Below are 12248 nucleotides of genomic sequence, written 5' to 3'. Positions count from 1 at the left end.
CTTGAGGCAGAGTATGCACTTTTGGCCTCTTTTTATGAATGAGGACACCAAGCATCAGAAAGTTTAAATGGCTTGTCAGTGGTTACCAGCTGGTAAGTGGCAGTCAGGCCTCAAACATCTTGGATTCATTCTGCTATGCCACATTATTTCTCTTTACTATTTATTTCTCATCTGTACTGATTATATGGTACCCCGTTTTCTAGAAGCAGAATTAGTTGATAGAGCCTTGAACTTGAACCTGAAGTTCCAGATTTGGAACTAGCTAGTGATGCGAATTCTCTTATTTCTTCTGAGCCTGAGTTTCTTCTATGAAAATGGGATAATGGTATTTACATCACTTTCCTCACAGAGCTGTTTCAAGAGTCATTATGATCATGTCCCTGCCTGATTTCCCTTACTAGATAGCAAATTCCATGAGAATAGGTAGTATACCCTTGTATCCTTCATAGAGCATTTCCTATAAAGGATGCTTACTAAATATTTGTTTAATAAGGAGAATAACAAGGGAGATCTTATAAGAGAATGTGGATTGGAAATTGTGGTACAAAACATGATGGAATGTACTTGTGAGTTCGGACACAAAGAATGAATAATTCAGTGAAACCCAGGAAGACTTATATGAAATGACATGATGTAAAGTAAGCAGGACCAGAAGAACATATTGTGACTGCAGTAATACAAATGGAAAGAATAATAAAATGAAACTGAACAGTGTGTAGTTGTAAAAACCAAGCATTGCCCTGGAGAAGAAAAGAGAAAAATACACCTCCTTCCTATTGTGGAAGATTTGGGGGACCAAGAGCATGGAATGTTTCATAAGCTTTCAGTTCAATTCAATAACATTTATTAAGTGCCAAACACTAGACAAACAAAGATAACAAATGGAAAAGACCTTGTTCTTAAGAAGTTTACATTCTCCTGAGGTGGGGGCATGACAGAAATATAGACCTATGCCTATGTAGACTATCTATTTATCTATCTATCTATCTATCTATCTATCTATCTATCTATCTATCTATCTGCCTGCCTNTATCTATCTATCTATCTATCTATCTATCTATCTATCTATCTATCTATCTATCTGCCTGCCTGTCTATTGGCTATCTAACAGCTCCTAGTACATACTATGTGCAGTAGTTTTTCCTTACTAAAATGGATACATATTTTCCCACTGGGATCAAGTTATGCTGATCTCAAACCCTGAGAAAATAGCAGTCAGCATCTTGCTTTAAAGACAATCTCATGGGGTTCTCAGTACAGTATTTTCTTTTGCAGGGCAAAGCTTCAACTACTGATTTTAACAATCTATTTTATTATTTTTAGAATTTGGAGCCAGAAAGGATCTGGGAGCCATCTACTCTGACTCTCTCACTGCACAGATGTGGGAACAGGCCCAGAGAAGGCAAGGTCATGCAGCAAATTAATGGTAGAGCCAGAACAAGAACCAGGTCTCCTGGCTCCTAATATTGTTCCCTTTGAACACTAATTTTCAACTTTAACACATATTTGCAAAGGGCAGTATAGAGAAATAGATCAGTAGGGACCACCATATTCAGGGCCACCTAGACTATCCTGTCTACTCATGGTTTTCAAATCCTAACTACCTGGGAAGTAGCCCTAGAAAAGAGGGAATTCAATTCCCTTTGGGCTTCAGATGAAGCTTTCCAGCTTAGACTGTGTTTGGGATATAAGGAGAGCTTCATTACATGGATGACCATCTACTCCCCGGAGCTTCTATGATTTCTTGGAGTCATCTTCAGGATACAGTGGCCTGGAATACCCTATAATCTGGTGTGGGTTATAAAATTGTCAAGGAAAAGGCCACCCCAGGATCCTATGAAGCCAGTTCAGTGGTGTGTTTCTTTTCTCACCCCACAAGCCCTCACTCCTAACCATCTTTTCCATCACATTCCAATCTCATCAGCCTGGTACAATCTATATTAGTGGAGGATGGATCCCAGTTCCCCAAGGTCCAGAGGATAGAGTTTGTACTGTACTCATTCCTCTCACCCTGCAGGTTCTCTGCCACCCGAATGGACATGAAGCCTCAGCCTCAGTCCCAGGACAGACCCCTCCCCCGAAGAGAACTGGGCTAGGCAGAGAGATGAAGGGCCCAGGCACCAGCTGGTCTGGGTCGCCTCTCTTTTCAAGCCGGGCCTTCTCGTGGGCCCAGGACTGCCCTTAAGGTTGGTCAGGAAATCCTACCTGCAGAGAGAGCCTTTTGGGCACCCGGGTTGCGCTCTGGCCCCAGACGGGCTCTGGGCTAGGGCTCTCCTGCATGTGATGCAGCTGGGACAGTGGAAGCTCGTGCCACTGGAGGCAGGCGGCTGGCGATACCGCCTGGATCCTGGCCTGTCTCGGCTCCAGGCCGAGCTGGATGGGAAAGCTTCACGCACCGCACGAATTCGGGGTGGAATGGGATGGTGATGGAGAGGCTGAAAGACAAAGAAAGCAGGAGGAGGGAGAGGAAGAAGGAAAGCAGCCAGCAGGAGGGAAGGGTTCAGCTGGCGGAGAGTAGCAGGGTTGGGTCGGGAGGGGTGGAGATCCAATCCGAGACCAGACTAGGAGATGCTGGAGGAGACCGAATTTAAGAACATCTCGCTTGCAAGAGGTGAGATTCGGCTTCTTTATTCACTTACTCTGGAGTGGACCAATAGGCTGTGCCTGTCGGGAGACCTGGGAGACTCCCGCCTATTGCCACCACCTTCTTTCTTCCCCGGTGGCTTGTGGGACTTGTAGTACTTGGCTCCCGGCCCCGAGACTCCCACACCCACTGGCCATCCATCTTCCGATTTACCACACCTCTGAGCCCTCGGGCTAGTGTGAAATGGCTAAAAGTCCTCTCGGACTTGAGAGGAAAGGATGTGAGACACTAAGACGTCTCTTAGAGCGCGGCAAAATCTGTCTCTGTACTTTTCTCAGCAAAAGACTAGAGCTATTGGTCGGTCCCCCTAGAAAAAGCCTGAGGGTTAATTTGAATGGCTGGTTTGCTTCTGCAGCTGGGGTCGTCTAGACAGTCAGGTACCAAAAAGTAAAAAGAGGTTGGGAGGGCTAGAGGCTGATCTTCATACTGTCCCTCACATTTCTCCCTTTGCAACAGCTACAGACCTTTAAAAATTCAATTCAAACCTTTCCTCTCCCAAGAAGCCTTCAGCTGACGCCCATCCGGCACCGCCCATCCTCTTTTGGCAAAAACTTTCCTTCTCCAAGGCTACGAGGTGATTTGTTTTTATAAACTAATGATCCTATGTAATATTGTGAATCATAGTTAGAAGTGCTTATGTCTTATTCATCTCCTAGACTGCAAGTGAACCATGGGGTCATGTTTAATCTAAAATGTTTTATTTCCACTAGAGCCTAGCACAGTGATCTACACAAAATAGGCTACTAATAAATTTTGTTATTCGTTAATTAATTTTGAAATGATAGCCGAACAGAGAAAGCTGGCATGTTGGTGAGAGAGCACCAACTAGGATAGCAGAAGACCTGAGTTCGATTCCAACTTCTATCACTTATCGTAGTATCACCGGCTCTAGTCCAATCTATTCGTTTCATAGATGAGGACACTGAGACCTAGAAAGGTGAAATATCTTGCCCACGTAGTAAAACTGGGAGTCGAACCTAAATCTTCTGTCCAAATCCGGTACTCTTTCTACCTATAGCTTGTGCAACAACAGGTAGGGCAAGTCATCTCTCCATCTCTCAGTTTCCTTGTCTGCAAAATGAGAGCGTCCGAGAAGATGATATTTGAGCTCGCCTCTAGCTAGAACATTCCGTGATTTCTGTGAAAAGGAGAAAGAAAAGGTGAAGTAATTTAATTATAACTGGAGAAGACGACACCGACTGTTTTTAACCCTTTCTGTCTCATACAAAACGCACAATTCCTAGATTTCAAGGAATCGCTGACTTGGGTTTTTATGTGCTCGATCCCCGTCAAGGTTGCGTTTAGAAACCGGAGCGAGCATTTGGGGAAGAAGGGAATCCTGCTGGGTCCTAAAAACCTCCTGGCCCCACCCAGCCTGAGGCTGAGGGAGGCTACTGCGCATGCTTCCGCAGGCTTCCGTTTGCGGGCTCTCAGCTTACCTAAATTTGTCCGCTTAATCCTAGGCGGAGAAATCTGACGCAGCGGTTCGGTTTGCCACTGCCGGGCCTTTGACCCAGGCTCTGAGCGTTGCATTCCCGGCCTCCGACGTTATTATTCGTCTCCGAACATTCCATCCAGTGGTCCGAACGTTCCAGCCCGGCTCAGCTATGACAGCTCATTCTTTCGCTGTCCCCATGGTTATTTTCACCACCTTTTGGGGCCTTATCGGTATTGCCGGGCCCTGGTTCGTGCCCAAAGGACCCAACCGCGGGTAAGAGAAGCCCCGTCGCCCCGCCCTCCCGCCGCCCCGCAGCCCTCACGAGTAAGGACTACCTTGTCGCCTACCTTGTCCCCGGTCCCTTTAAGCATGGTGCTTGCTCTTACCTGCCCATCACCAGGCCATCTTTTCATTGAAAATCCTTCCCCCTCCCCTACCAGCTCCCCTTTCCCATTACGTGCCCCCACCTCCGCGCTGTTTCTTCACTCCAGCTGTTATTTGTTGAATTGGTGCTGTGCCCCCATCCCTGGCTTACGAACTGTAGAGATGGATTCGAAGGAAAAGGTGGTCTCTTCTGTCAGGTCTCTGCAGGCAGGTGCCATGCCCGCTCTAAAGTCTGTGGTGAAGGTCTCAGCGCCTCATATTGTGCTCTGCACCTAGGAAGCGTCTGAGAACTGAAAGACAGGATAACCTGCCCAAGAGGAGCTTACAGTTCATTGGAGAATGCCAGGCTTAGGAGATAAAAGTTTTGTTGGGTTCTTTGGTCGTGTCCAACTTTTGGTGGCCCCATTTCCCATTTTCTTGGCAATGTAGTGGAGCGGTTTTCCCTTTTGTTCCCTAGCTCATTTTACAGATGAGGAAACTGAGGCAAACAGGATAAAGTGATGAGTCTTAAGAGATGTTAGTAAAACAGAAAGTAAGAGTTAAAACAACAGCAGCAGCAACAACAGAACAGCTATGACAGCTAGGTGGCTCAGTAGATACCTCTTAGCTATGTGACCCTGGGCAAGTCATTTCACCCTAGTTGCCTAGCCCTTACTGCTCTTATGCCTTGAAATGGACACTTAGTTTCTTAGACAAAAAGTAAAAGTTTAAAAAAAAGAAAGCAACAACAATAAAAAGAATGAAAAAAAAAAACCCACCTCAAATTGCCCACAACTAAGTTGCTAACTCCTTGTTGGATTGTCACTGCTGTAAGATTTAAGAGAACAAGCAGTCAGAATGAGCCATTCTTCTGTAAAGCTACTGTTTACTGGAGAGGTGGGGAGCTGAATAAAGAGAAGGCTACCGGAAGATCCATCTCTCACCTCCAACCAGACCAAGAGAACTCTCTTGGGACTCTCCTTTTAGGCAGCATAGCGTAATGGAGATGACCCAGCTTTGTCATTGCTTTGCTAGCTCTGTGATCTTGTGTGAGGCATTTCAACTTGACAGATGCTAAGTAAGTGACGATGTTCAAGGTACCATAGTATAATCATTTGGGATAGAAAAATGAAAAATTATATAGTACTTGCTTTGGAGAAGGTGACACTCCCTGGGCTTCAGTTTTCTTATTTTTAACACCTACCTTTCCTTTTTCACAGAGCTGTTAGAAAAACTCTTCGTGAACCAATTTCCTACGAAGTGGAAGATTCCCCAGTTCATTGTAACCTATTTCAGGGCCAAATCACCTTTGCCTTCTAGAATTTTTCAGTATAGGGCCTGGTATATTATAGACTAATAAATGTGTATTTTTTTTTAAACCCTTACCTTCCGTCTTGGAGTCAATACTGTGTATTGGCTCCAAGGCAGAAGAGTGGTAAGGGTAGGTAATGGGCGTCAAGTGACTTGCCCAGGGTCACACGGCTGGGAAGTGTCTGAGGCCAGGTTTGAACCCAGGACCTCCCATCTCTAGGCCTGGCTCTCAATCCACTGAGCTCCCCAGCTGCCCCCTCTAATAAATGTTTTTTGACAGACAGACCTGAAGTTTTTTCTCTAATGTGAGTAAAATCTCTCTTGATGAGTCTTAAGGGCCTCTTTCTTTTGTCCCATGTAGACATCAAAAATAGCTGGTTGGGATTGTGACAAAATAATTCACTGTACTTCATGTATCTCTTCTGCTCCCCCTATTTCCTTACATATCTTCTGGATTCCTGCCTGGCCTCTTATTTCTATGGCCTTTTTCTCTTTAAATTCTGAACTCTGGAGCTGGCTCTCCCTTCTACAGGTTTACAAATCATTTCTCAGCTTTAAGTCTTCCTTTGGACATCTCTGCTCCACCTCTGCTGTTTCCAGGCCCTCTCTGACAGGTGGGCTGCAGTGGGGAAAGAGGCTGGCGCCAAGGCTCTTGAATCCCCTCTCTTTCCAAGTCGACCTTGATCTGTTTCTGTCAGTTCTGACCTCTCCTCTCTCTCATTGCAGGGTCATCATTACCATGTTGATCACCACTGCCGTCTGCTGTTATTTGTTGTAAGTAATTCTCCAGGAATTGAACGCCCCAAGCCCTTTCTTTTCTTGATCTGCCCTTCCCCACATCCCCAACTCTGTCAAACTTCCAACTCACTTCTGTCGAGCATTTAAAACATTATGAAAGTGGGGCAGCTAGGTGGTACAGTGGATAGAGAACCATTGCTGGAGTTGGGAGGTCTCGGGTTCAAATATATTTTACTAAGACAGAAAGTAAGAATATAAAACAAAAACAACAAAACATTACCTATCTCCCAAGGTTGAGAAGTAGTAAACTATAAAGAGCTTTTATTATTTCTTTCCTCTAGGAAACCTAACTTGATTTAATAGGATAGAGTGGAAGGATGAACTCCTAGTCTCAGCCCTAATCCCCCAAATTTCCAGCAACAGCCTTTTTTCCCCCAAGTCTACAAAAAATGGAGAGCTATCGTTTCTTTATTACAGTAGATAACTCATCACCAGCTTGCTCAGCTGAACTCTCTGTTTGTACTCCAGCTGAAGAATTATAATTATAAAACTTTATTTTTGAAAAAGCCTTACCTTGTGTCCTAGAATAGATGCAAGTGTTGGTTCCAAGGCAGAAGAGCCATAAAGGCTAGGCAGTTTGGGGTTAGTTGACTTATCTAGGGTCACACAATGAGGAAGTGTCAAAGGCCAGATTTGAACCAAATTCTACTGAGTCTAGGTCTGGCACTCTATCCACTGAGCCACCTCACTGTCCCAAATGTAGAGCTTTAAAGAGCATCTGGTCCAATCCCTTCTTTTTATAGTTGAAGAAACTGAGGCCCCAGGAAAGGAAGTGGTTTAATATAATCTTTCATTTTTGTTTTTGTATGTCCAGAAACTGGCTTAGTGGCAGGCAGCATTTTAGGCACTCAGTAAACATTTGGTGAATGACTATCCAATGACACATGATCACTTGGGGGTAGAGCTGAGTCTAAGTTCAGTTTCATGCCTGGAGCTCAAGTTTGTAAGTTCAATTTTGTTTTCAGATCACCAAAGATGGCCAAGAACTATGAAGTCCTTTCTGGATTATTAGGTTCATCTGGCCAGTGCTGGCATGGATGTGACCAAAGTCTTGATTGGGTTTGGCCTGTGGACCAGTTATCCATGCAAGGAGAGCAGTGATTTATGGATGGAGGCTGTTCCCACAACTATAAACACATGTGCTCAGTCATGGGGCAGATCGGCGGTACACGGTACTCAGTTCCATGTGACCCATTCTCATTCCTGGAAGATAGTAACCCAAAGCACACACTGTAATGACGGACAGGAGAGCAGCAGCCTAGTCTTTGCATGGGGAGATTCAGGCTAGATAAACTCGTTTGTCCGAGGTTCAGGGTGGGATTCGGACCCCTTTCAAACTCATCCTCTCGTCTTTGTCTCTGGTAGCTGGCTGGTGACCATCCTGGCCCAGCTGAATCCTCTGTTTGGGCCGCTGCTGAAGAATGAGACCATCTGGTATATCAATTTCGTGTGGGAGTGACCAGCCATCATCCCCTGCCCCAGGTACTACTAGGGTAGGCGATTACTAGGAGACCTTTCAGTGCTTCTCCCTCCCCTTCCCTAGGCAAAGAAGGCAGATACCCCTAAAACACTGCTCTTTGATCCATGGGGAAGGAAGTCCCTTTTTTGTAGGAGACCCTCCAGTGGGTGGGTTCCCAATGGTTTCTTTTTAGTATAAGAATCCCTTTTTTAAAACATCAAAACATTTCTCAGCTATCCTTCACATGATAGTAATTAATTCACACTGCACATTTTTTTGGAGCTAAAGAAAGCTCAGAATGGCAGTGCATGGTGTGCACTAGAATTTGTGAACCCCTTACAATAACTCCGTAGCCGGAAGTGTGAGGTTAAGGCAGTCACTAGAGAAGCATTTCCATTTGGATTGCTTAACTGCAAGGTCAACAAAAATTCTAGCCCTCCTAGCGCTGAGTATCCCAGGCGTCTGGCAAACTAGAAGTATAGGTTTGGGAGACGTAGGAGCTAGGGAGTGGTAGAGGTGGGGAGGAGTAGCCTAGACAGTCTTTCTCAGAGTTGGCCTTAGGCTGTCTGGAATGGCTCATGCCAGAGGGACTGCCTAGCCTCAACGCCTTGGCAGGATTCTGTACTGTTTAGAGTAGACTTGAGGAACCTGGGGGATGTGCTGGTAAACTAACTTTCTAAAAAGCAGGACTTATTTTTAAGTTCAGTCTGCATTATTAGCATTTCCTCTATCACTGGATTAAACTTAGGCAATCAACAAAGCAAATCCAGCTGTGATTTGTAGCATTTACTGCTTTTAGAAGTACAAATGCTCTTACCTCCCAAGAGCCGGTGTGAGCTGGCTCCAGCACAGCCCTGTTTGAGCCCTGCTTTCTGAGACTTTCAGGGACTCTGGTCTAGGCAACCCAGTTCCACAACCATACACCCAAGGTACTGTGTGCTGAGGGCAGGAGGAGAAAGAACAGCACTGGCCCTCTCCTTAAGGAGCTCATGGTCAGACTGGGAATGCAACATGTACATAGAGTTTAGCGATCTCCAGGTCACTTTAAGAACAAAAATATATTTGAACCAAGTGACTACCTGTCGTAAAGGAGTGACTAGAATTGACGCTGAGGCAGGGAACAGTGTGATTGGAGGTGAAGGAGAAGTCCAGAGCAGGCACTCTTGGGAACATTTGAGGAGAGGAGGATCTCAAGTAAAGAGTAGGTGGCACCCATGCTGGGAACTTTTTTTTGCATCTTTATATTCCCCTTTTCTCACCCCTCAAATTGCCATCTTATTTCAGACTTTTGTGATTTCTGAACTAATGTCCAGTCTAATTGAACTAATGTTCAGTTTCCTAACTAGGCTTCCTGTTACCGGTTTCTTTCCTTTCCAGTTCATCCTCTATATGTTGGATATTTGAAAAAAAAAAAACAAAAAAAAAAAACCCAAAACCTTGACCTTCTGTCTTAGTATCAATAAATATTGGTTTCAAGGCAGAAGAGCCGGATGGGCTAGGCAAGGGGGGGTTAAGTAACTTGCCCAGGGTCACAAAGCTCGGAAGAATCTGAGGTCACATTTGAATCCAGGACCTCCCATCTCTAGACCTGGTGCTCTATCTACTGAGCCACCTAGCTGCTCCCTGCTACCTGATTTCCTTCCCCTCTCTTCTTTTGCCTTAGAACAAATGTTCCATATCTGGGATTCACTTTCTCCCTACCTCCACCTCCTCACTCCTCAACTTCTTCCCCAGCACAGCTCAGGCACAACCTCCTACATGAAACCTTTCCTCCTCTTCTCCAATCTCTCCCCTTCTCAGTTATTAGTACTTTCTTGAAATTAATTTTTTAGAAATTAATTTGTTACATTAAAGTCCCAGGTATCTTCCTCCCTCCTTCCCTCCCCTCCCTACACTAGAGAAGGAAATTAATTTGCATTCATTTGTATTGATTTTCTATTCACTTATCAACATGTTGTATCCCCAGGGTAGGATATAAGCACCCCAAGAGCTTGGACTCTTTGATTTTGCCTTTGTGTCCCTAGCATCTTACACAGAACCTAGCATATGTTAGTTGCTCAATAACATTTGTTATTGTTATTGAGATATGTATATCTTAATAAAGGAAGAGAAGGATTTTTAATGGCAGGTCCCTACGGGGTTCTGAGAGCAAGAAAGCACACTAGATAACAGAGGGGGGCTCTATTCCAGGTCCCTGGACCTTGGGTGCAGAGGGCTCCCCTTTTATGCTTCCTCTCCTAGGATGGATGGTGTGGGAGGTGGGAAAAGAGACACAATATTTTAACACCTGGGAAAGGGAAGCACCTGAGACAGGTGGGTGGGGAGGGGTGATGGGAGAGGAATGCAGTTGTCTTTACTGCTTTGAGAACCAACAAGCACACGTCTATATACCTATTTTTGTCTTTGTCTTTTCAGCTTCTTCAGTCCTCTTGCCCTTCTGTTGATTTCAGGCCCAGTCAACCCTGATGGCCCTCACATTTCTGCATCCCTGTGTTCTTGGTATTACTCGTTCATCCCTTCAACTTGGTCACTCAAACTCAGACCTTCCTATTGGACTTGATCCGGAGCCCAGCCAAATTCTAGGAAATTGCCTCTTCCTTGGGAGGCCTGGGCCCCAAGGGAGGGGGATTCTTTACCAGGCAAGAGTGAAAGGATTCTTGGCTTCTAGCACTCCCTCCCTGCTTCTCTCCAGTCATACTTAGTCCCTCAACCAAATGTGTGATGTTTCTTTCTACAAATTCTACTGAGTGCAGAGACCCTTCCTAACCCAAAGGTGGGACCCTGTTGAGTCAGTCCAATATTCCCAGGGCCTGGGATTGAGTTTATTGGTTAAGAGGTGGTATTGTTTAGAGAGTACTTTGGATCCTGAGTGTGGAGACCTGAAATATTCCTGCACAAGTCATAACCTGTTTAAGCCTCACTTTTCCTTATGCGTAAAATAAGGAAGTTGCATTGAGATCCCTTCCAACACTACCTTTTATTTTCCTTTTATGATTCTGTGATGTACTTTGATGTAAAATTTATGGACATTGCAAGCCATGGGAATGGGGTAGGGATGGATTTGTGACTTTCTTTTCTTTTTTGGAAAAGCCTAGGTTTGGTGTAAAAACTGAATTATGTGAAATAATCATTAATGTTCTTTTTAGAGCTAAAGTCACTTTGCTAAGGAAAGTATAAGTATAATTATCACGTATACCTTGGTCTGCTAATCAAGTGAACTTGCTCATTTTTTGGCAAAGAGTAAAAGCCTAGAATAAAATTGGAAACTGAGATGAAAGGGAATCAGAAGTTTTTTATTTCTTAATTTATAGTGTGAAAACAACAACGAAACAGTTGGGTTTCCTTCAACACACTTTTCTGCTCATAGTTATTTCTTAATCATTAGCCAATGAGTTTTTGAAAACATTCAGTTCCCTTTCATCCAGATCAGATAGATGCTGACTATCCTATTGGTCTGCCATCCCAGTTCCTTGAATGGACTGCTGAACCCTAAAATTGGGAAGTTGGAGGATATAGAAGACATGATCTTGAGTTCTCTGCTCCCCCACGAACTGGCTAGAGAGACAAAATGGAAGATGGTGAAAACTTGAGAATGTTTCCATTACAACTTGTAAATAATTGCATGGTACAGTAAAAAGGGGCAGCTAGGGGGTGCTGTGGATAGAGTGGTGGGCCTGATGTCCTGAAGACTCATCTTCCTGTGTTCAAATCTGGCTTCAAACACTTACTAGTGTGTGACTCTGGGCAAGTCTCTTAATCCCATTTGCCTCAGTTTCTTCATCTGTAAAATGTACTGGAGAAAGAAATTACAGTATGTTTGCCAAGAAAACCCCAAGTGGCATCACAGAATCAGACGTGACTGAAACAATTGAACAACAACAACAGTGGAAAGAGCACTGAATTTAGAATCTGAGACCTGGCTGGATTGGAAGGTAACTTTTGGCTCTTCTGGTGACTTCTTATGTTACCACAGGGAAGTCATCTTAGCTTTCTGAGCCAGTGTCCTCCTTTTTAAAGTAAGGGCAGTGGAGCTCCAAGAATCTTTTCCATCCCAGAATCTTTGATCCTTCCAGCTGATTGCTGATGACCTATATAGATATAATAAAATGCCTGGAGTTGACACTGAATATCTTAGGTGCTACTTTCCCTCCCCCTGTAAGGGCCAGAATGTAAAATATTAAAGAGTTTCACTAAATTTATAAGAGTGTGGTTGCCAGGAATTATTACTCAATTCC

General features: G+C 44.4%; 1 protein-coding gene across 1 annotated transcript; it reads left to right on the top strand.

Moving 5' to 3' along the window:
* The first annotated feature begins 4099 nt into the window (after positions 1–4099).
* Positions 4100–11290, top strand: ATP6V0E2 (ATPase H+ transporting V0 subunit e2). Its single transcript, XM_044677461.1, has 4 exons — positions 4100–4355; positions 6483–6530; positions 7920–8036; positions 10429–11290. Exons 1-3 carry the CDS (start codon positions 4252–4254, stop codon positions 8011–8013), a joined length of 246 nt encoding a protein of 81 aa, XP_044533396.1. The 5' UTR covers positions 4100–4251; the 3' UTR covers positions 8014–8036; positions 10429–11290.
* Positions 11291–12248: the final 958 nt, after the last annotated feature.

Source organism: Gracilinanus agilis, chromosome 5, assembly GCF_016433145.1.
Source record: "Gracilinanus agilis isolate LMUSP501 chromosome 5, AgileGrace, whole genome shotgun sequence".
Classification (NCBI taxonomy): Eukaryota; Metazoa; Chordata; class Mammalia; order Didelphimorphia; family Didelphidae; genus Gracilinanus; species Gracilinanus agilis.
This window is presented reverse-complemented; position numbering and strand designations above follow the sequence as displayed.